Here is a 24287-nt window from a genome sequence, read left to right as displayed (position 1 = left end):
ATGCTTACCACATACTTTTTCTGTTGCTATTGGCTGTAGATGCTATATCCTGTTGTTCCTCTTGTGTTTGGTCTTGTCAGTGTCCCAAGGCCCAAGTACTGTTTTCATCCACTGAATGTCTATTTTGGTTTTCCTAATACGCTCAGCCGACGGCTGTAAATCATGTCCTTATCATGTTTGTATATCTTTGTGCTGGTTTCACTGTTTGTGCACGTGTCTCTGTTCCTCAACGCTCCCCCTCCTTGTGCACGGTCTGTTCTTTCCCAACCCCTCACCTTCCTTCTGTGTTACTTATTCACGCCCTCTCCCTTGTTTTTTTGTAATCATTGCCTTGGCAGTCTATGCGGCGCATCTTACTACGCTGGTCGGGGTTAGAGAGGAGGCAGCTGGGCAACTTACGACCAGTTATGGTCAGTGACAGGTCTTGGCGGCTCTGCAGGCTCAAGTCACAGCTTAGCTTGGCCAGCATCCGGACGGCCCATGACCCCTTGTGTTCAGCACTCTGAGTAAGGAGCTCTTCTTAGACCACACTGTCATCCTTGCGTGACATGCACAGCTCATGTTATTTCAGGTACTGCATTTTACGACATACAGGTTGAACCAGATGTAGGCCAGCACATGCACGTGTGGCAGTAGGGCCTGGATGCTTTGGTGGTACTCATCCATAGCCTGGTTTGCCGCAAGATCTGACATTTCTGCAGTATTTTATTTTCTGTTGAGACACAGGGAACCCTGAAAAGGACCAATAATTAAATGCTGATACACAAATGTGCATTTTATTTGCAGCCATATTAGGTGTGGGTTTGTCCAATTACCTCGAATGGAAAGGAGAAAATTACATATTTTTATTCTCTACGAAAGAAATGGAGTGTGACCACTCCCCCAACATGTGTGAACGTGGGATGTTAGTCAAGTTTAAATCGCTGCTACAGTGTTTTGGATGCGGCATCAACCCACTCTTGTTTCCGTCTACCCCATTGGTTACGTTTTGTGTGACTTGTCCTGGCCTCACTCAAACAATTTCTACATCATCGCGCTCATTTTCAAACTTGGCAGATGAATCCATTTCTAACTTGGCACGCTCTGCTAATGCAATCGTATAAAGGCGTCATGCATCATTTTGGTTTCCTTTGTTCTGTGCAACAAAGTAGAATAATGCTTTATTGGCACAATTAATTTAATAAGTACAGCAAAGCTCAAGTATATACAGTTTTTCTTTTACCTATTCGCTGTGTACCAAGAGGACAGTGCAGTGATGACATAACCTATGTCTCTGTGCATTGTAACAACTAACAACAAAAAAATGCTTAATATTAATCACATAGATGATATACTGCAATGTTTTTTGGTTGTGCTGCTGACATGTCTTTACTACGCTTGCATACCTTTCACCTAGATTTTATTTAATTTGATTCAGACCTCGAGTGAGGTCAACAAATACATAATAAAATTATATAAAAAACAAATATGATATTTCAGCATTAAAACAACGTTAAAAAACACTCAAAAAATGTATGCAAATTATGACAGATGAATTAATCAGCTGGCCATTTACAGAACTTGATTAAACTTTGTGCTGGAAAGATATTGTATCTAAAACAAATGGGCTTGATATCCCGGCGCTGAGCCACCACCAAAGTCAAATTTGGACAGACTAATAATACATGTAATAAATCTTGCACTCCTGCATTACATAAATAACAAATCCCTGTTATACATTTGCGATTATTCCATTTGGAAGTATACGCTTTTTTAATGGAAGAATCCCCATCTGCAATAGGATTATAGTGCACCAGACCCTATGCTCTAATGAAAAGAGTATATATTGTTGCAGGGTTTTATATTCTAAACTGTCTACTAAGTGTGCAAAATATTTTAATTGGGAGCAGGGTTCTACATCCATGTCGCAACTTAATCTTGGGGTCAAATTCTTTAAGAAGAGCTTCTGATGTGCTGGTGTCGAGATTTTTAAAGTGCTTCCATGCACTTGGATGGATTTAATACAGTGCTAAAATTCTTGTTAAAAGTATGCTGTAAGGGCTCATTACGAAAAGTCTCCAATTTTAAAATATACCTTAAATTTCCGGGGTCAGCATGTATAAGATTATAAGCCCAGCTAATTAAGTGAGAAATGGCTCTGGCGTAAGTGCTAACTAAATATTATTGTAAGCGTTATGCTTGGACATGGACAGCTCAATTAATTGTTAACAATTTGCGTAATAAGTTCCCTTCTCTTATTTTTATTGGTTGTCAAAACTTAATCGCGATGTGTTAGGGCGTAAGAAAGAATAGGAGGTATTTTTGTGCGGAAAACCTCGATCAAGGAGTATAAATGTCTATTCCCAGAGGGTGTCAGCCCCAAGAAGAATATGCTGCAAATGGGAGGAATTTTGTAAAGTTTGGGAAAAAATTTGCCCCAAGTAGGTATACTCTTGAATGACCTCCAAGGATTTTCTGTCTAGTGTTCAATTAAAGTGGAAATATTTTTCTCTCCCTCTAAAAGGTACAACTTTTGTTTTAGAAATATTTAGGATGAGGAAAGTTTATTTCGCATAGCCGTTCAGGACGTTCAAATTTCTTTGTAGGCCTATTGGAGTAAGATCTAAAGTGACTACATTGTCTGCCTACATAAAAATATGTATATTACTGTAAGCTATTTTTAGTGTAAAATTGGTAATTTTTAAAAAAACACTCTGGGAGATCCCTTATACAAAAGTAAGGGGCCAAAAGACAGCCTTGCTTTAGTCCATACCTAGTACGTAATAATCGGGTTGATCCCGTTACTCCCCCCATTTGGACTCTACACCATGTTGCAGTATGTAATGAGATAAGTATAGTAAGCAGGCTGTTGGGAATTCCTAGCTTCACTAACTTTTTCCAGAGTGTTGGCCTATCGACACTGTCGAAAGCAGTGTTGGAATCGACAGAAACACAGTATACAACCTGTAATTTCGATACTATATATTTATCTGTTATTAAATACAGCAGGTGGGGATTTTAGATATCAGAAAGAGCAGGCGCACTACCTAGTGTGAACGTGAAAGTATGGAGAAACTAGTGGTAGGGATGTGATGCGGAAAGGCGAGCGGATAAGACCCCTTAACTGTTCAATTGTGGGTTAGAATTCTAACCTACAAGAAAAAATATGACTACAATGCCCTCGCATACACAAATTCAAGTATAGAGATAACGTAGTCAAATTACAACAATATTCACAATGTAGAGCTTAATCACGACAACTGCAATTCAAAACTGTATATTAGGGAATCAGATGTAGGTTTATTGGTTCCATAAGCCAGTCGACACGTGTTTCGTCGCGTGGGAACAGATCACTGCGACTCCTCAGGGCTTAAGACACGACCCAGAGACTAGTCAGTCTCGGTAGGTGTCTATATACAGACTGGTTGCCTAATATTGTTGGTGATTTAGTTCAATTTTTTAGAAACGCTGGTATGGTAGAGAAATAAAGAATGGAAAACTTGTGTTGTCAAAAGGGTCCCAGGTGTGGTGGCGGATGTATGACGGTACAACGTGTACCGTCACAACACATCCCTTTACCACGCATCCCTTACAACGCAAGTCGTTACCACGACTTGCGTTGGGGGCGCGGATTTCGAATAGTATAATTTAATATTCTAACACTAGTCCCCGTGGACCCTAGGGAAGGCGTTGGGATAGTAAATTTACTATTTTTATTTCTTTAGCGCCCTCCAGCGCAAGTCGTGGTAACGACTTGCGTTGTAACGGCCGCGTGGTAAAGGTACAGCGTGGTAAAAACTTTGTGGTAAAGGATGTTTACCGTGGTGGCTTCCTCCGTGGTTGTGAGCGATTCAAATTAATTCACAGGCGTGTCTCATCTTTAAAATGCTGTCGAGCAGTTTCTAGGAAGTTGGTATTTTTTAATAGTGCTTGATATGTGTGTGTATCAAGCCGTAGACCGGGAGGGGAAGCTGTGTCAGGTTCCGGGTCTGGTGATTGCTACCTGATGCCGGACAGTCGTGAATGTATTATCCCTCCTCCTATGTTTCCCGGTCGCCGTTTTCCAAATACGGTTATCTGTTATTGTCTGTAGGGCCACAATATTGTCTGTTACCTTCTACTCTCAGACACCACATACCCTTACCCTGCACACCTACCCACCATTTACTCTGCACAGTTACCCTGACATTCCATTGGCAGTCAAAATCTGCTCACCCACCACTCACACAGTGCTTGCTCTGCACTCACACACCACTGACATACTCTCACCCTGAACTCAAACCGTGTATCCTGCACATATACTATTCACATCTCTTCACCCAATACTTGCATATCTCTTACCTTGTACAGGGTAACATCTTTCACCCTGTACATTCACACAATTCTCAATCTGGAGTGACCACACATCAATCACCATGCATTGAGACACTTTCAACCTGCACTAGGACACATAGAGAGCACTAACTACACTCATACACTTCTCCCATACCTCTTAACTTATTATTAACCCAATAGGCGAAACCTAATACACCTACCAATGCTTTTTTCTTTTCTTTGTTTACTGTGTCCACTTCTGCTATGTTCATGAAATAGCCTGAGGTTCTGTTCCTGCTACACTGGCCCATGCTGCTGTTTTGTGAGCAAAGTATCCTTATTTGTGTGGTAGGGGCTGATATACAGTTGAGCCGGCAGGTTACCCTGTAACAAACGTGATGAATATCTTAGCCGCTGTATTACAAGTGCATTATATCCTTTGTCACCTGTAATACAGCGGATTGGATTTCTCTTAAATTTTCTGGCTGAGTAACTCATCTGCTAAACTCTAAATCAGGCCCTAAGCGTCCGTCTACACTCAGAGACCTGCTACTTTCTAAGGACTAACATAGATGCTGTAGTGACAACTTGCTCAGAATGACACTGAATTGCTCTACATCATATAGTGAAATCCTAAGACCTTGCTGTTCTGTGTAAGGCCTTAGAGAGAATCCTGGTTCTTTTTGATATTGCTGCTTTTCCACCCTTTTTTTGTTCACTGTGTTGGTGGATTATTGCCTATTCTTTTTACAAAGTCTCCTGTAGCTGTCTGTGCCTGAATGTCTTGTCTACTTTTTTCTGTCCCAGCTTGGGGACTTCCTCCTTTCTACCTGAGAACGTATTACACTTAATGTAAATGGCCGTCACAGCATACATGCACTGACAAGGGTCAAGGGAGGTGCAACCTCTAAGCAAAGGTCGCTTTGGGGATACAGGAAAAGTGTGGTCTATGATGAAAGACACATTTTATCTGTGGTTTTAGAAAAATATACCAATTTGGAAAAAGCTAATATTTTTTAGCTACCAAATCACATGTATTACATGTCAAGAAACTCTTACAGTCTAGTTTGTTGAAAATAATTAATGACAGCCCGAGTAACATTTTACCAAATACTGCACAGGTGGACAAACAAAAAGGGAGTTCCCGTTTATGTTGTGAAAATATTTTTAGGGACATTTCTTTTCTTTTCTTTGGTTTCTTTCTTTTTTTCTTTTTCTTTTTGTTTCTTTTAGAAAATTCGTAATTTAAAAAATACTACTATTTCATGTCAAACGGTGAATAATTATTTATTTCACTATGGGTTTCGAATTTCAAAGTTGTTATACAATTTTCTTTCGTCAAGTGAACATTTAAAACTTGGTCAAAACTAAAGGAGGCTTGGAGGGGTGGAGTTCAAATTTTATTATTTAGCAGCACAAGCCCATATGTAACAGAGAAGTCACAGATGGAACCTGCTAGAGATGTTGCAACAACCAAAATAGAAGACATGATAGGCATACTGCTCAGGCCCAGAGGTGGGATGGGGACAACAGATCGGGAGCTGGGGGTCCCACATGCTGTTGATCATATTGTTTGCAAAGAACTGCATCGCTATGCAAACCTCCTTCTCTGGTCAATGGCTAGCCTACGGGCAATGGAAGATACAAGGAGATTAAAAGTGTGGGAACAAAAAATATTGTGGTAATAGAAGACCCATTTAAGGGGGGATTCCCATGAGACGTCTGTAGACTTGATGCACCACCATGGCATTATTGAGGGGCACTTTTTATTATACAGGTGCCTGAGAGTGGAGGTTAGAAGGTAACAGAAGGGAAGCGAAACTCAACTACGGATGCATAGGGACCAATTAGATATATGTACTCAAGCAGTGCTGTGCTGAGCAGTAGTAGAACAGTTTAGATGAACATTAGGCAGGCTGCGGACATGTAAAGAGCTGACTTGGTAACCCATAGGAGAAAGTTTAGGGGCACTTTGTAGTGCATAACCAGAGTTTCCAGGAATGCTTGTTTTAAAGCACCACAGTTTAAAATCCTGCATAAGATATACATTGCACCTTGTATGATTAATGCTACATCAAAGTGCATTAGCAGGGGAGTCCTAGATGCAGGTGTTTATCGCAATATACTAGGAAGAATTTGTGCAACTAGGTAACAGAGCTACAGACAGGCGGATGGAGGTAGCACCAGACATTTGCCTATTAGGCCTCTTCCCATGTCCTCTGATTCTCTGATTCAGAAGGCCAACACAAATTTATAGGCTTGACTTTGGTGCTGGCACAATGACAAACCACCATGAGTTGGAAGCTGAGGAAGGGTGGGACAAACATTACATAGTGGAGGTCAGAAGTGTGGAAACGGACTGAATGTGTGAGCGTGGTGTTGCATGGAGACCAAAAGGGGGTTGCTGACACCAGGAGCAAAGGCTTGGGACATGACGCATTCTGCTGCTACAGGACTGCAAAGAAGTGTCACTGTTAGATTTAGGGCTAGGATTTCAAGAACAATGATGTAATAAGGATGCATGCAGACTTCCTCCTTTGCCAAGTTCATTCATACAGGACCTCTGTGATGGACGCCAACTTAGTAGCATCTGTCATGCAATGAACATTCAAATGTACTAACATTCCATTATACACATCTCTTTCTCTCAAACATGAGAAAAATTACACTTTCAAGAAAAGGAAGAAAAAATCCCACGGGACTTTCTTGAACGCAGTCAATATCACATCCCACACTTGAAATTCTAAAAATCCTCAGCGTGGGATGTTTGGTCACTCAATCTAGGAGGTAGTTTATAGGGCTTTGATCCACTTACTTTTTCACTTACTAAGCATCTGTCTTTCGAAATATTTATGCTACTCATTAACTAATAGAGCTCCATAGCATTGTATTGCCGAAATAACTTTTTCACTATTTTCACTAAATTGAGCATGGGTTTCTTATGCTCCTATATTTTATGCAGAACTATTGGCACTGTGGCTATGTTTCTCTGATATTCTGATTAATGGTTACTTTTCCCAGCACTGGCATGTGGTTAGCCAAACTGGTCAAGTATTTCCGCGATTGAACTATCAAAGTGTAAGTTGTGACTTTTATTTTCTTTTGATTTTTACTTAAGAATATGTTTGTGAGGTATTTTACTATACATTACTCCTGATGAAGGGCCATTTGGGTTCAAAATGCATTGGGGTAATGATTATGTGTTCATAACATGACAGATCAAAAAAAGTCAAAAAGCTTTTATTTGCATAATTTGTTAAAATTGTTACAAAATTCGCATAATATATAACAGTACAATTTTATTATTAAAATGCTAAAATTATTGTCTCTCGGCCTCTGTTTTGTTTGTGGCAGCGTTCATGAAATCTGAGGGTTGGAATTACCCTTTTTGCCCGCCAACTGGGAGTCCTCCTGTTCTGTTAGTTCTAAAAGTTTTCTTGCTTCTGCCAAGAATTTAACTACACGGCATGCCAGAATTATGGAGGTACCTCCGATCCAGCTTGTGACTGCGTGTCTGCAAGATCGAATGTTTAACACATTGAAGATGGATTTCAATAACAGTCGTCTCTGGCTTGTCAGGGCCGGACATATACAGAAAAGGTGGACAAGGGTTTCGTTTATATACCCGCAAAGGCGACATTGGGTCGTCTGGTGTGTTGCTTTCCACGCCGGTAGTAAATCCTTTGTAACATGCATCCCCATCCGATAATCTATAAAAGCCTTTTTTTAGATAACCACTGAAGTGGGAGGTTAAATATGAGTTTATTTTTGGGGTTGTAAAAGAGTTCATGATGGTCCAAGCATGCCGACGTTTTGACAATAACTCTTTGTCTTTCAAAAAGGATTTCCATTTTGCTGCTGAGTTAACTAATTTCTTTAGGCTTGCCTTATCGGTCCCAGATTTCCAGACAGCTTCCAGTTCTAACTTTTCCACGCAGAGTGTCAGATACTTTCATAACCAAAGAGATTCTATCAAAAAAAGTGAATAAGGAGATGATTTTTTATTTTAATTTTTAGCTATTAGAAGTGGTACTAGGCTCTCTCTTAGAAGTGGAAAGATGAGAGCACAATGTGCTTGTTAAAATACCCCTCACACACTAAAAAACCGTTAGTGTCATGCTTCATCATAGGGGTCTTCCCGCCCCTATAACGGGACAATCCTCAATCATCAGTGAAAGTGTAGGGACCTAACACAAGTGAGTGTGAAAACATTTTTTTCACACTCACTTGTGTTAGGTCCCTACACTTTCACTGATACCCATGCACCTACACATAGCCTCTGTCACAACTTAAGTGCTCCCGCCTAGCCCGTCTGGTCGTAGCACACCCCGTCCCGTTATAGGGGCGGGTAGACCCCTATGATGAAGCATGACACTAACGGTTTTTTTGTGTGTGAGGGGTATTTTAACAAGCACATTGTGCTCTCATCTTTCCACTTCTAAGAGAGAGCCTAGTACCACTTCTAATAGCTAAAAATTAAAATAAACAAGCATTTGCAATGCAAAGGGTCTCGCATTTACGCAAGTTTAAACTATTGGCATTGTAAATGACAATGCCTTTTATTTATGTTTTCGTTTGTACGACATAAAATAAAGGCATTGTCATTTACAATACCATTTACAATACCAATAGCTCTAAAACTCGCAGTTGCGAGACCTTTTGCATTGCAAATGCTTATTTTTTTTACCTATGTTACACAGCATCAGCAAAATATTGGCAAAGCCAATAGGTCAATAATGTGCGACCTATTGGCATTGCCAATGCTTGTTTTATTAAAAAGCCTAAAGTATGTATTATTTGTATTGGCTTATATCGGATGGTTTATCAAAGACACCTTTAGTGCAAGGTTCTCAAAAAGCGATGTCAGATTGTCATAGGGTTTCTATGACGATAGTGGACTTGATGTAACATAGCTGTGGTCACTGACTCAAAATAGGGGCGAGCGCCACTTATGACTGTATGGAAAAGCACAGCTGAGCCCACACTGGCACCAACAGACCACAGGACATACCCTGGATAAGTCTCAAAACTGCACTCTCAGATACTTATTTAAAATCTAAATGCAAGATGTGATTTATGCGCCGTTTCTCAACTAAGACACCACTGTGTTAAGGGAAATCGGACTAACCTATAGCTTAAACAAACAAGCGGTTATTTTCTTCACCAGAACATTTCAACACTTTCAGAAATTACCCGAGAAGTGACTGCCTGAAATGTTAATGGTGGGCATGCCAATTTTATGCATTTTTTTTCACCTGCAGTTTTATGTAGTGCAAATTCGACCTGAAGGTATTGGAGCGCAGAAACAAGGACACACAAATCCCGGAACTGTGCTGCTCACGTCTGAAGCAGCACAAGCTTTGACTGGCAGCGTGCTTTGCTGAACACTGTCGTGAAGCTTTAAGCAGAAACTGCTGTATCAACAGTCAGAGGTGATCTCTCTTCAGCTTGCCTCTAAAATAAAAAGACTGCTCATGAAGATGTAAGTGCTGTTTAATAGAGTTCAAATTCGACCTGAAGGTATTGGAGCACTGTACATGAGCACCAGTTCCAACAAGAACACACAAATCCCGGAACTGTGCTGCTGACGTCTGAAGCAACATAAGCTGTGACTGGCAGCATGTGTTGCTGAACACGGTCGAGAATCTTCAAGCAAAAAAACTACTATGTAAACGGTCAGAGGTGAGCTCTGTTCAGCTCGCCTTTGACCGCTGTTGACACAGCAGTTTCTGCAAAAAGCTTTGTGATAGTATTCAGCAAGACATGCTGCTTGAAGTGTAACACCAACTGTAAGGAAGTTAAACCAGTTGGCCAGCAGAGCAAAGAAAACAAAGGCGCCCTGCAGGAAACACCATAAAGCGAACATCGTGTCGGAAAAAAAGACAAGCCACAGGAAGGGTATGGAGGGTGAACATTGGGGCACAGCAGGCGTCACGCTGATTTAGAAAACCATGAGGAGAGGAAGCGGCAAAGGGTATGGCATACCAGCGTCTACGCCAACATATTAATTTAATAAATAAAACATACCTGATATAAATTACTATCTCTTCGACGTGTATGTACTTTTTGTTTTAATCGCTTTCTATTCTGATCCTCGCCCCGGGAAGTTCACAGATACTCCCTTCTCCTCCACCTCGCCCATGGCCGGGTCACGAGCCTGAAAGTGGCAAAGGCGGGTCTTGGTCAGATGCAGGAGCATGACTGCAACCGGAGGAGAGGCTGCGGCGTGTGTGCTACGGAGGTGGGGGAGAGATTAACGGAGGGCTGCCTGATATCGTCCGGTTTGCGCTATTAAAACACGCATTTGCAATACAATATGTTAGAATGCAGATTGGTACGGGCTGCCGTAAACATAAAGCTTTGTGCACCACATACACATTAAAAGTAACATTTTTGTGGCGCACGCGACAAAGACAAAGCGTGGCAGCTTTATGTGCTGTAGTTTTACAAATATAATAAAAACAATTCACAAAATATATACTGTAGACGGGCTATATCAATATGCTGCCTGCTATTATTAAACGTGAAGGCATTGGGGAAAGGCGTGCCGCTATCAATATGAAATGTTAGCTTGCAGTGCAGAAGAAAAATGCTTTGTCATGGACAGCAAAACAAAGCCTAAAAGCCCTTTGCTCGGAAAAGCAAAAAAAAACATTTCCAACATGTGGGCTTTTGTAAACACATAATAACGCAAATGTTAAAAACCCGAAAACGAAGGGGCATTTTGTGCCCGGAGCAAGATATGCATACATGAAAGACAAGTCACGTTTAAAGTATTCGCACGGGTGTCTCTGTACGTGACGTGGGCTGCGCATAACCAAAAGCTACGGAAATAATAAGCAAAAACAAAGGTGATTGGCCCATGCTGCCGTTTTTGCTGGGGTGCACGACGCACCGTGCAGTTAAAATGATAGCGGACCAGAGAGGGAGCATGTCTTAAAGGAGTTCTGCCTCCTGATTGGCTGTTTAAATAAACACATAATAGAAACCTGTGGTGCGCGTGCACCACAGAGGAGCCGACGCGGGAATCAAAACCAGTGGTGAGCGCGCACCAGAGGAGTGGGGGTAAGGGAGCGCGAAGACGCCGAGATGAGGTAGGGGATGTGTGTGTAAGCGCCGGGGGTTCTCTGTGTATGTGTGTGCGTGCGTGTGTGTGTGTATGCTGGGGGGGGGGGCTTTATATGTGTTGTGAAGAGCCTGCCGGAATCGGAGCGCGTGTTGACGCGCGTGACCTGATCCGATTCCGGCAGGCTGCTGCGTGCGCGTGCCAGTCTCTTGTCCTCTCCCATTTAGCCCTTGAAAGCCTGAATGATTACAATAGTCTCGCTTTGCGACTGCAGGCCTTTGGCCTGCAATCGCAGGCGCGAGACCTAAAAATCATCACCTTATTCACTTTTTTTGATAGAATCTCTTTGGTTATATAAGTCCTGTTTGGAGGGTGATCCTATCAGTACCTCTACGCTCCTCTTTTTGGTTTGGAATGTCAGATACTTTCCCCAATTGTTCACAGATTCAGATTCCCCCCGTTTTTTAATTTCCTCCCAGATTAGCCAGTCCAATGTATCTGGGTCTGCAGATCTAAGTTTGCAACAGAATTTCACGAAACCGCTCATGCCCCGGAACTTCTGGTTTTGCAAACCAAATTCTAGCCTTACTTGGGAGGCTGAGGCGGATTTTGGCAGGTTGAAAACCGCTTTATAAATTTTGATCTGTAAATCATTTAAAAGTTCCACCTCCTTGCCACACCACGTGACTAGGCCGTAAGATAAAGTAGGCATAATCTTCGCTGCCATCGCTTTTAAAAGATGGTTATGGTTAGGGCAATCCATTTTTTCTTTCAGGGAGCGATACGCAAAGATTAAACATTGTGCTTTTAACATGACAGATCAATGTCTATGTGTTTGAATTTATGAATTAAAATAGTTTTTTTGAAAACATGACTTCTTGAGAATGCTCAACTCTAAGTTTTGCAAAGAATTCGTAAATAAATACCAACAGCCCTGTGAACAATGCGTATATATTCTTCAAGCACCTTTGAAGTTGAAAGAGTGACAGTGCACTTTGGAACTATTTTTTTGCAAATAGCTATAACTTCGAACACTTAAATATATTATAACCATGAATAGCTATAAATCGTAACAGAGCCATATTACATTTTTTGGGCGCTAAATACAACAAACTATGAACAAATGTCAACAAATCAAAATAATACAGGTACATCAAACAATGTCACCGTACAAAGTCTCACAACCATACGGGAGGTATAATAGACCTATAGACCTCACAACAATAAAAACGTCCTTAAGAGAATTCCTGACCAACATCATCAACCTGTTCTTGCCAGCAAGCATCTCTAGAATCAAATCCTGACTGACTTCCATTCTAAGCAACATGATTACTAGATTTCATGTGGCAAGTAGTTCCCCCATCACATCTCCATTCATCATTAACAACCAACTATTATGACAATAATTATTATGCTTGTCAACATCTTGCTCTACTGTGCAAGGCTACTCACCTTAAATTCTACCTCTGGCCATCCCCAAGCTCAACCCATTTGTTATTGGCAACCTTGACTTTGTATTAGAGACTGATAGCCCGAGTGGAGGCAAAATGAAAGTAGAGGATTGTGCAAGAATTGGTATTTCCTGAGTTGCATGTTTGAGATATGATCCACAAATTTCCTCAGTGATAGACCCAAAGCACAATCAAATAATGATATTTTCAAAGTGGAAGAAGGTGAAATAGGTATGAACAAATATAGTTGACGCTCAGTAAGATTTAGACTTGAGATGTTGTGGTGTTAATAAGGAAATGCTTTATTTTCTAGCAAACTTCTCTGCACAGTCTACACTGAATAGTTACATATGAGCAATATGTCCAGTTATTTCTTCTCCACTAGAATTTTTTTTCAGTAATATAACCTTATCCGCAACAACTAGCCTTTTCAATTGATCTGGTTTCTTTCTTACGGTTGCTCTTTTAAGTATATTTTGTCGCATTTTTCAGAAAGGTGGTATTGTAAAAAAGTAAAAAGTAGTTGGTATTTACAAAAGTTTCACATGCATTTCAAACTTTTTGATAAGCTGAAAAACTTAAATAGAAGTTTTAATAGATTGAGGTCATTTTTGAAACAGCTACAAATGTCATCCATGTGTGATTCACGAAAATTCCAACATTTTATAGATTATTTATAACTTTGGTATTATTTGTGTCTACGAAGTGGGTACCTGCCCTAAATCAGTGCCTCTCAAAACAATTCAACAAATAAATACATTTAAAAAATGACGCCCATTACAAAGGTACCCCAACTCTTGAAATGTTGGAGAAAGCTAGATTTTTTTGTGAAAATATTATGAGAACATAATATTATTTTCTCACTCACCATCCCTACATTTTGAGAAGTTCTAGCGTTATTTAGGGGTTTTCAAGAATGGCAATTTAATTACAGAGCAAATCCCACTGACAAACTGGCCCAACTTTTGAAGATTTAAACTGGTGTTTAGGTTTTGTTCTTAAGTTTGGTGTTACTAATGAAAAACGTACCTCCACATACCTCCTACATATATCCACGCGTTAAACAACGAAATACATTTACAAACAGAAATTGTTACAATGAAAACCATTAATATATACATGATTAATCATTCCTATTCAGTTCATTCAAGGGTGAACAGATCCTTACAAGATTTAACTTTGAACCCCAATAATTTAATGTCTCTAATTGGGTAAGGAATTGAATGCCTTTTTGGGAATGAATGCCGTCGCCAACGCGTTTCGAGTCCTGGTATTTCAATTACAGGGCTCTCTTCAGGGCAGGATTAATCATTTCCATAGGAGACTGTTTGCAACAACAAAAAACGAAGTGTTTTTTTAGTGAAATTCCTCAGTCTGTTAAAAGAAGTAATTATACATAAATTTCATCATTGGAGGCAACATACCTTTGTGTTGCCAAAGTAGAGCTGGCCTACTTAATGTCGTGAAAGCTGTGGGCACCCTTCTGCAAAAAAATATGGTGTTTTTTTTTTTTAAAACCTTTATTGTGCAACAGTAGCATACAGTTACGGGCCTACAACCAGTCTGGCCGGCCTCGAAATCAGTTTGTAGCACGTAAAGCAACCATAAGACAGCTCAGCAGTCCCCAAAGACGAAAAACAACAAATATTCCAAATATCACTTAAGTTGAACGCGACCACCGAGTGCAGGATTAAATAAGGTTCATTTTTAAAATATAAAGTAAGAAGGATCAGACGCCATACAATCCACCGAAGGCACAGAGTGGGCAATGCACACAGCAGGATGTCAACAAAGCGGTGAATCATAATCGGAAGAGCGGCACAAAAATACACTTATCAGGATAAAGGAGCATATATTCACATTTCGTACCAGTCATTACCCACCCCATAAACGTGGAACAACCTAAATAATGTTAGCGGTAACACAGAAAACAGAAACGGCAAGCGGCGCTACACCTAGCCTCCATGCTGACCCAAAATAAGGAAGAAGAAAGATAAGAAGAACTAAGAAAAGAAGAGAGAAGAAATAAGGGCCCATAGAAACTAAGAAAGGACAAAACAAACCCCCACCCTGCACGCATGCAGAGGCTACGGCCTACCCCCCTCCCCAGCCCCCCCCCTAGCAGTGTGCCTGTCGCCCAGAAAACGAGTACCCGAAATATAGATACAGAAAAGAGAAAGAAGAGAAAGAAAAAAGTTATATAAAACCGGAGAAGGGCCATCCATATAGGCTCCCGGTCTCCCCTTCCACAAATGTATCCTCCAACCCAAGAGCAACAGTCAACAACAGAAATCAATTAATACGATAAGAAATGGGGAGAATTATCACATACTGCGCAACCAGGTGTGTCATAAGAACACGCCAACCCCCTCCCCCGCCAGCCAAATAGATATCAACCGTTAAAGAGAACCACTTAGCCTTGGCCTGTTCTTGTAAGTCCCCCGAGGCATGCCCGCCGAGTAAATCCCGTCTCAGCCGACACAAGAGAGCAAAATGTCCACGCAAGGTAGAAGAGCAACATGCAAATACAAGATGGACGTCGCCGGCCACCGACAGAGTCATCTTCACTTACGACCATCACCCCCAGTTCCGTCCTATGACACGTATTCCTTAGCAAGGATACAAGGGCGAGGAAAGAAGAAGCAGTCACAGGAGCCAACAGTTGCTGAAACAGTGTCTGGGCCATTAGTGGCGATACAATGGACGAGGTCACCGTCCTCTGCTGAGAAAGGAATCCTTCAGTATAGTAGAGGCATACGGACATCTGTCCACAGGTACCAACACAGTCCGGGATCATCCGTTCCCCTCCGCACCCATGTGCAACCACAGTACCCCCCTCAAAGACAGTTAGGGGCAAATCCTCGCGCACCTGGGAGCCATCCGACCGCAATCGCCCCAGTGTGAGCGCAATATCGTCAAGCTTTCTTCCCAACGCTCGGGAACCGTCCTTCCAAACGGACTGTAAGTCACCAAGAGCAGCAAGAATGTCACCGCAAGACAGCGTAGGCTGTATTTCCCACACCACAGCACTACTTGGTAACTCGCACTCCCCATCACGCAGTACTTCGATAGGCAGGTTAATGTACTTCATCTCGTTCAGGCAGCCATCAGGCATTTCCACCTTGTAGGGAGAATGAAGGTAGGGCAGGGACGAGTCCGGCTCGGGTAGACTACAATTCGAATCTCGGGGGCCTTCAAAGCACACGTCCAAGGAGCGGTCTCCGGTAATGGCCATCCTCTCTCCGATTCAGCGCTAGCGGCAAATTCGGGAGCAGCCCGCGAAAACCGGGCGGAATCGAAGACAGAGCCGACACAGCTCACCTTCAGCGCTCCGCAGTTAGACAGTATTTCCACTGAGCCCCCACCTCGAGGATGCACTCCGGCCGCGTCGTGTGATAATCAGAGCTCCTGCAAAAAAAATATTTTCTCGGTAGCTGGCCGCTGTTGATGAGTCAGCACCCGGCCATGTTTCGCGGTCGAGGTCCCGGCTCCAGGGTCGTTGAGGCCGCCTATTGACTTTTTCGATTTCTCCGGCTATAAGGCCGGCAGAGACTTCGGGATCGCGCGAGCGATGTCTGCGCGCATTCACCATCACCCCGCTGCAGTGCAATCACAGGATCATGAACAGGATTTCCGTGCGGGGCTCGAAGGCTTGAGGAGCCGGGAGCTTACGCTTCCATTCCGATCGCCATCTTGGCTCCTCCTCCAAAATATGGTGTTTTTGAATCAACTCGTTCATGTGTCATTATTATAAATTCTTATACAATATGGGGCATAATGGCAAGAAACAGGTTCAATATGAGTTACCTTGTCAGGTTAATGTCTTGTTAATCACCAGTACGAAGCGTTCAAAAGAATAGCTTGTAAGTGTCCATTGCGGGAACTACAGTGAAGGTCGCCGCTGTCCTCCGATTTATTTATTTTAGCGCTAGCTCGAGAAAGAGGGGGAAAAAAAGTTTGTATTAAACCCTCTGTGCACTTTCAGTGTGACGAGTGCCAGCTGGCCACACGTTATCTCAGTTTCCTCACCTTTCAGTAAAGAAAAGAGAGCTCACATCCACAGTGTCTAAAAGAGAATCTTCCAAATGGACAACTGTTAAGGATAAGGAGGAACTGTACGGATGTGGCAGACTTTGAGACTCATGCAATATCTTTTTGTACAGAAATGGAGAAAAGAGGTTACCCAAAATAACTGTTAAAACATTCGAAAAAACGGGCAAGATTTACCCCTAGAGAAAACCTTCTGCAGACCAAAGAAAAGGGTGAGTTTGGGTCACATACTAACAAGTTCAGGCAGATCATCTTGAAGAACTGGCACCTTCTTGAGAATATAGAACATCCACTACAAAAAACGATTTTTGCCATGCGCAAAAATCTAAGCATAGGCCAACAGATTATCAGAGCGGATAGCTACATTCCCAAGCCCAAGAGTGATTTAATCACACAATGGAGTCTGAAACCAGTTTGTGGCCACCACAAATGTGGCAGATGTGTTGCCTGTGCAACGATACTGGAAGGAAATACATTTGATCATAATGGGATCAAATGGAGACATGATATGTTCACAAATTGCAAAACTAAAAATGTTGTCTATGCTGTGTGTGCCCATGCAACAAAATATACATTGGGAGAACATGTCAGGCAGTCAATGTAAGGATTACACAACACAGATCAAGGATCAAGAAAAAGGTTTTAACTGCACCCATGGTGGAACACTTTCTGACTGAAAACCATAGCGAAAACTATTTTAAGTGGACCGTTTTGGCATGGATTGATCCAAAACACCAATCACCATGCATTGAGGACGCCCTGTTACGCAAAGAGGCTTACCTAATTATGAAATTTGATAGCATTAACCGGGGTCTCAATTGCATGAGTGAACTAAATAAGGTATGATACACGTTAAAGGGCCATTGACAATCATAGTAGGGCCAACAGTGTGGGGTCCTCAGATACTTTGCACGCAATCAAAAAGTAATTGTCCCCACAGCCATCTGTGGCCGTCCCCTGAGTGTGTTCCACTTTGCAAAACTTGAATTGTGCACAATGATAAACCTTTTAAATTATGGGTAACAGGCTATCACTTTAAACACGAAATACATTACCCATAATGCATCATAAACAATAGAGGGAGCTTCCTGTTCTGATTGGTAGAACGCGTGAAACACATGACACTACGTCTCCCACCCGTTCAAAATCACAAACAAACGAACAGCGGGTCCACACAAACCGCACTGGAAGAGACGCCATGAGGAATCTAGCTTTTCTTTACTGAAAGGTGAGGAAACTGAGATAACTTGTGGCCAGCTGGCACTCGTCACACTGAAATGCACAGAGGGTTTAATACAAACTTTTTTTCCCCCTCTTTCTCGAGCTAGCACTAAAATAAATAAATCGGAGGACAGCGGCGACCTTCACTGTAGTTCCCGGAATGGACACTTACAGGCCCTGTGAAGCTATTCTTTTGAACGCTTCGTACTGGTGATTAACAAGACATACATCACTCAGCATTAACCTGACAAGGTAACTCATATTGAACCTGTTCCTTGCCATTATGCCCCATATTGTATAAGAATTTATAATAATGACACATGAACGAGTTGATTCAAAAACACCATATTTTGTTGCAGAAGGGTGCCCACAGCTTTCACAACATTAAGTAGGCCAGCGCTACTTTGGCAACACGAAGGTACGTTGCCTCCAATGATGAAATTTATGTATAATTACTTCTTTTAACCAATTGAGGAATTTCACTAAAAAGCCACTTAGGTTTTTGTTGTTACAAACAGTCTCCTATGGAAATGATTAATCCTGCCCTGAAGAGAGCCCTGTAATTGAAATACCAGGACTCGAAACGCGTCGGCAACGGCATTCATTGCCAAAAAGGCATTCAATTCCTTACCCAATTAGAGACATTACATTATTGGGGTTCAAAGTTAAATCTTGTAAGGATCTGTTCACCCTTGAATGAACTGAATAGGAATGATTAATCATGTATATATTAATGGTTTTCATTGTAACTATTTCTGTTTGTAAATGCATTTAGTTGTTTAACACGTGGATATATGTATAGTATAATCTATGTTTGTGCCTACACTGTATAATTTATTTTTGTGTTCACGCTGTATCATAATAATTTGGCATACTGTCTAGTTGATAATGTACTCTTTTTTTGCAAATTCACGATCAAAAAAAACTTTATTTAAATTTAATAAATAAAAGGCATAAGTATTTGCCAGGATAAACTTATAAGGTTCTGTTTATCTTGTTTCACATCAATAATGTGTTGAAATAATTAGAGGCATAGGTACATGTTCTCTTCCTGTAGAAGACACATATTTGTCCCAGTGCAAGGTAAGACTAAGGCGCTGACTACAAAACCACCATGAGGCTTGTTGCCATATTGCCCCTAAAAACATGTAAAGTTACCCCTGTGCTAGGGTGTTAAAATGTATAACCTAGGGTGCCAAAAGTCGTTGCACCTGCATTGAGCAGTGAGATTTATGGCCCCTAGTTCGTAATAATGTACAAAAGACAAATATATGTTTTTTCTCACAGGAATTTCAGAAGAGTCGTTAAAGCTCTTTATCAATGTTAACAACATTTGTGGATCTCGAATTTAACATTGTCGACCTACAAAAAAACCCATTCAGTTTGTTGTTTGTTGTGTTGCACTTTGTTCGAATTCTTTAGGGATTTGCTCATTGTCTGGTATTGTGTTATAGTGAAAATGGCAGTGAATCAGCAGATGTGGAGGTTCGATCTGCAAGTCTCACTGGTTCCATAGTGTTCTGAGGCTGGTCCGCCTAGCATAGTTTACCCATAAATTGTCATTTTCGGGAAACACATTTTAAATAGCAGGTAATATTACCAGAATGATGTCAGGCCAAATCTCGTAATTTAGCACGTTTTCCAATTTCATTTCAAAATTACATTTTTAAAAACAAAATTCCTCCATCACTGGATAATCAATCCCAGGGCAGAATTTCCTTCCCCGCGACTGCATCAAACCTATCAATGGGGAAATTAAAAACACTTTAAACACTGTGCATTGTTCTTCGGGCAGAATTGCTAAGAAATATTGAGTTCTTAGGTTTGCCTCTTGGGTCTCGATGTTCAGGTAAGCCTGACGACCATATTCCAAGAAATGTGAAGGGATGGACTTCTTTTGACTATAATGTAGCTCTGAACCTGCATGACACTGACTCCTCATATTTTATTTGGTGTGACAGATTTTTTCTCAACCTGGGCCTACAGAGCAACAATGAAGTCATGAAAATGGGACTTCGAAGACTGAACATGGCAGTGCCAGCAACAGGAAGTAGAGCAGGACACAAAGGAAAAGGTTGTGCCCACAGGAAGGCTGCAAGCTTTTGAAAAAGCCAAATTTCTCTTTAATGCTTAGAACGTTGTGTCTATTTGGAGTGTGAATGTGCAAAAGTTTCCTCTGACCACCTTTTGTGCTACAATCTAAACTTTCTTATGTAATGGTAAATGCATTGAATATTCAAAGTACAATTCATCACTTACAATGATCAGCGCGATGACTGAAATGGTGTAGCACGTGCAATTTCTGAGTAAAGGATACTGCGTCAGTTGTACAACCTGTGCAAAGAGACACAAAGAACAGAATACTTGTTATATTGGTTTAAGGTCAGAAAATGAAAGTAAAATGACGAGCTTTTTTTCAGCAGTTGGTTAAAAACATAAAGATAAAGTAATCAGTGTTAGAAGGTGATGCAAGATCATTTTGACCTTTTGTAGTGCCCTATGGTTCGTACTTTCTCAAGTAAAATTGTGTTTCTTGGACAACGTAAACGTTGGACTGGTGCGAGACTGATTTTGAGGACCCCTCAGGATATGATGACCTATAGTCAGTCCTGCTAGCTCACAGTGCACCATCTGCACCCCTAACTTGGCAGGGTACAAATGTGTGTGCAACCTCAGAACATGACAAATCTGACTCCCAAGGAAATTGCGGTTACAGATCTGGAACCTTTTCGTTTGCTTACTCATGCATACCCAAAGAAATACAAAAGAAGTGCACAAGCTGCAGTTTCAATATTTGATATTTATTGAAGCACTGTGATTCTTGAGTAAAATATGTGCACTGCAATGATTAATAGAAGGAAACAGAACAGCGTAATTAGCATTACGAGAGCATTGAAAAAAGTTCCATCATCGTGCTATAGCAGTAAATATATGCTTGCATATAAGTAAGGTAGTATAAGGTGCTCCTACCTGGCACTCCCCTAACCTAGTTGTGTCCAAGGTGAATGATTTGCCAAATATCTGCTGAGCAGTCTGACTTTCCATTTCCCATGGGTAAGTGTCCTCAGGGTGCCCATCTTGGTGTAGAACTGGACATCCCTCGTAGAGGTAAACAGGAATCAGCTGAGCTGCAGTTCCGACATGCTGCAACCTTGCAGTGTCAGCAGAGTCCTCCTCTGAGCTAAACAAGGAAGTGGTCCTTGCTATATAATAAACAGTGCACATGTTGCCGTGTTGAAGACTTGTTCAGGCCCCAAATATTTATTCTAGCATGATAGCACTGTCGCCTTCCGGACAATAATAGCAATGACATTTGCGCAGTGAACTTTATCCCTTGTACTGAATGTTCAAGGTGCCGTTATAGTGTGCCTACAAAGTAGAAATGTGTGCAAATGCAGTTTCAGAGAATATTGTCCTGCACTAATATGCACAGAAAGGTATGTCAAATGTCGCCGTGTGTAAGAGAGAAGTCGACTTAATAAAATGCACAGTGGCAGGGTATGCTCAGATGTGAGTCCCTTGCTCACTTTGCCACTGGATTCAAGCAAGCCGGGCTGAAGACGGCTGGAATGCCAGAAACCGGTCCTCGGAAGCTTGTTTCCGGTCCAGGAAAGACATGGCTTGGCAGTTTGGGCTGGACTGTTCCCGTGAGGCACAGGGTCAGACTGATATGAATATAGCCATGTCTGAACTGGGGTGGCAGAGTGGGCTAAAGAACGGTGATGGATTAAACCCAGATATTTTGACTGGGTGTGAGTGTTTGATTGATTCAGATGCTCCGTCCATCACCACCCCCCTTTGTACCGCTTTTGGCCGCCATAAGTGTGGCAGGGTATGCTCAGACGTGAGTCCCTTGCTCACTCTGCCACTGGATATAAGCAAGCCGGGCTGAAGACGGCTGGAATGCCAGAAACCGGTCCCCGGAAGCTTGTTTCCGGTCCAGGGAAGACATGGCTTGGCAGTTTGGGCTGGACCGTTCCCATGAGGCACAGGGTCAGACTGATTTGCATATAGCCATGTCTGAACTGGGGTGGCAGAGTGGGCTAAAGAACGGTGATGAATTAAACCCAGATCTTTTGACTGGGTGTGAGTGTTTGATTGATTCAGATGCTCCGTCCATCACCACCCCCTTTTGTTTCTAACAGGGCACGTGACATTAGATGACCTATGTAGGGCACTGATATACATAATTGTAATACATACCCATTGCATACCTTCAGGGTGTTCAGTGCCCGACAACATATTAATCCAGTTAATGCCTCTTTTATTTGCTGATTTATATCATTTGGAATTTACAACAGTAAGCCTGGAATAATAGGCAGGTTTATATATTCACCATTTATCACTTGTCTTTTAATGTTATATTTTAAACAAGAAGAATAGAACATTTGAAACTGCACCAAAGTAGTAGTCAATTGGCACAGTTATCTAGTGTGTGATCCAGATTGACATATGAAAGCAAAAACGTAATCAATTTTATTCCAGAAAGCAGTCAAAATCCATATTCACGCATACCATGATCAGATTAAACCAATATTGGCCTTTTCGGTTTGCAGCAAAAGATGTATCAAAGAGCTCAGGCAACCAAAACTTTGACTGGGGCAGCCAGACCCACCTCGCAGGGACACTATTTTATAGCATAAATGTTTGCATACCTCTCACATTTCTCAATTCAAAGTTCTGTGTTTTCACTGTAAAAATCTTATCCTGGGAAGAAATCTGATCTTTGGTTCTATTCTTGGTGAACTTCCAATGCTACTATTCACAGTTCTTTGACTGAACAAGTTTTACTTATAGCGAGTAGGAGCCAAGTATGCATCTGATTGAACACTTAATAACTGAGAATATCAAGTCAAGGACTGGATGCAATTATGATTTATCAGATGATCTGCACAATATAAAACTTAAAAGGTGCACAGAAGCATGGGAGATCAAATGGGGGAGAAACTAATAAAGTCAAGAAACACACCATAAGGTCATTAATGCTGATTTATTCGCATTGCCCCCAAATATTTGTTTTGGACATTATTAACAGATATTAATTTGCAGCAAATTCATTAACTGTGGATTATTTATTCATCTGCATACATCAGTCCTTTTGACCCAGTCAGCCTATTGGTGTACCATTAGTGTCATACCCCCTATTCACCAAACTTCTGAGTTTAGTGCAGAACACATTTCAGTGTCTCTTTCTTTATTTCTACTCTAGTAATATATAAGGACAAATCTGTTAAAATTGACAAAATATTAAAAGAGATGAATTCCAAAATAAATCAATGAATATATCTTCGAAGCTTGCTCAAGATGGGCTTGGTAACTGTTTGCACGGCTGATAGAACGATCAGCCGTGCAAACAGTTACCAAGCCCATCTTGAGCAAGCTTCGAAGATTTCCCCTGACGAAGGGATAGTATGGCCCGAAATGCATAGGGAATGATGATGAAGCATTTTGGATATATTCATTGATTTATTTTGGAATTCATCTCTTTTGTACAAATGGAAAATATAATTTGACAAAAAGAAAACCGCCATGAAGTAAAAACTTTAACGAACTTAACCTGGTGTCAACAAACTTTATTATACCATTGGGTAACCAACACGCGGTGCGCAGGGGGACAACTCCTATTGGGATTTGCGATCACTTACACGCTTTGTGAAGCTCAGGATGAACAGGAAGAATTTGATGTGATTAAGGTGTGCAACCCATTTCCAAAACCATACTCTCAAGTGAACCATCTCAATAGCATGAATAAGTCAACTAACTCAAACTGCGACTAATCACTCCATACAAATCAAATATGACACCAACGAAAATGCATGAAAAGTAACAAGGAGTCACCTGGAACCTAAACCTATCTTCAGTGATTTTGTATGTGTGTACTGTGCCTGCCGTGGCAACAGTGTGTCTGCACAGCCTTTCCTACAAATTCAAACCAGCATGCAGGAAACTGGTTTCATATCTAGCCACATAAACAAATCAAAATAGTAAATCCGAACAATGTGAATGGAAAGGGGCGACCACTCGGTCCCCCCGAACGTATGGTCGGGGGCCCGGATCCTCCCGGGAAACCATTTTGTGCGGGGGGGCGTGTCACGGCTGGTATGCCCGAAGCGGCGTAGCCGGGGCGTGCCTTTTCCCGCCCAAGAGGGGTTGTCCTAGACACCTACACTGTTGGCCACGCCCCGTAGGCGTACCAGAGGAGGGTA

General features: G+C 41.6%; 1 protein-coding gene across 2 annotated transcripts in view; it reads right to left on the bottom strand.

Annotated features, from left to right (window-relative positions):
• Positions 1-24287, bottom strand: part of LOC147690098 (sodium/potassium/calcium exchanger 4-like) — a 558445-nt gene that overhangs the window by 313846 nt on the left and 220312 nt on the right. For both annotated transcript variants that reach the window (XM_086937689.1, XM_086937688.1), the window contains exon 7: positions 20341-20415. In XM_086937689.1, coding sequence (XP_086793815.1) covers positions 20341-20415 — 75 coding nt within the window. The remainder of the gene's footprint in view (positions 1-20340; positions 20416-24287) is intronic.

This window comes from Lissotriton vulgaris, chromosome 9 (genome assembly GCF_964263255.1).
Source record: "Lissotriton vulgaris chromosome 9, aLisVul1.2, whole genome shotgun sequence".
NCBI lineage: Eukaryota > Metazoa > Chordata > Amphibia > Caudata > Salamandridae > Lissotriton > Lissotriton vulgaris.
This window is presented reverse-complemented; position numbering and strand designations above follow the sequence as displayed.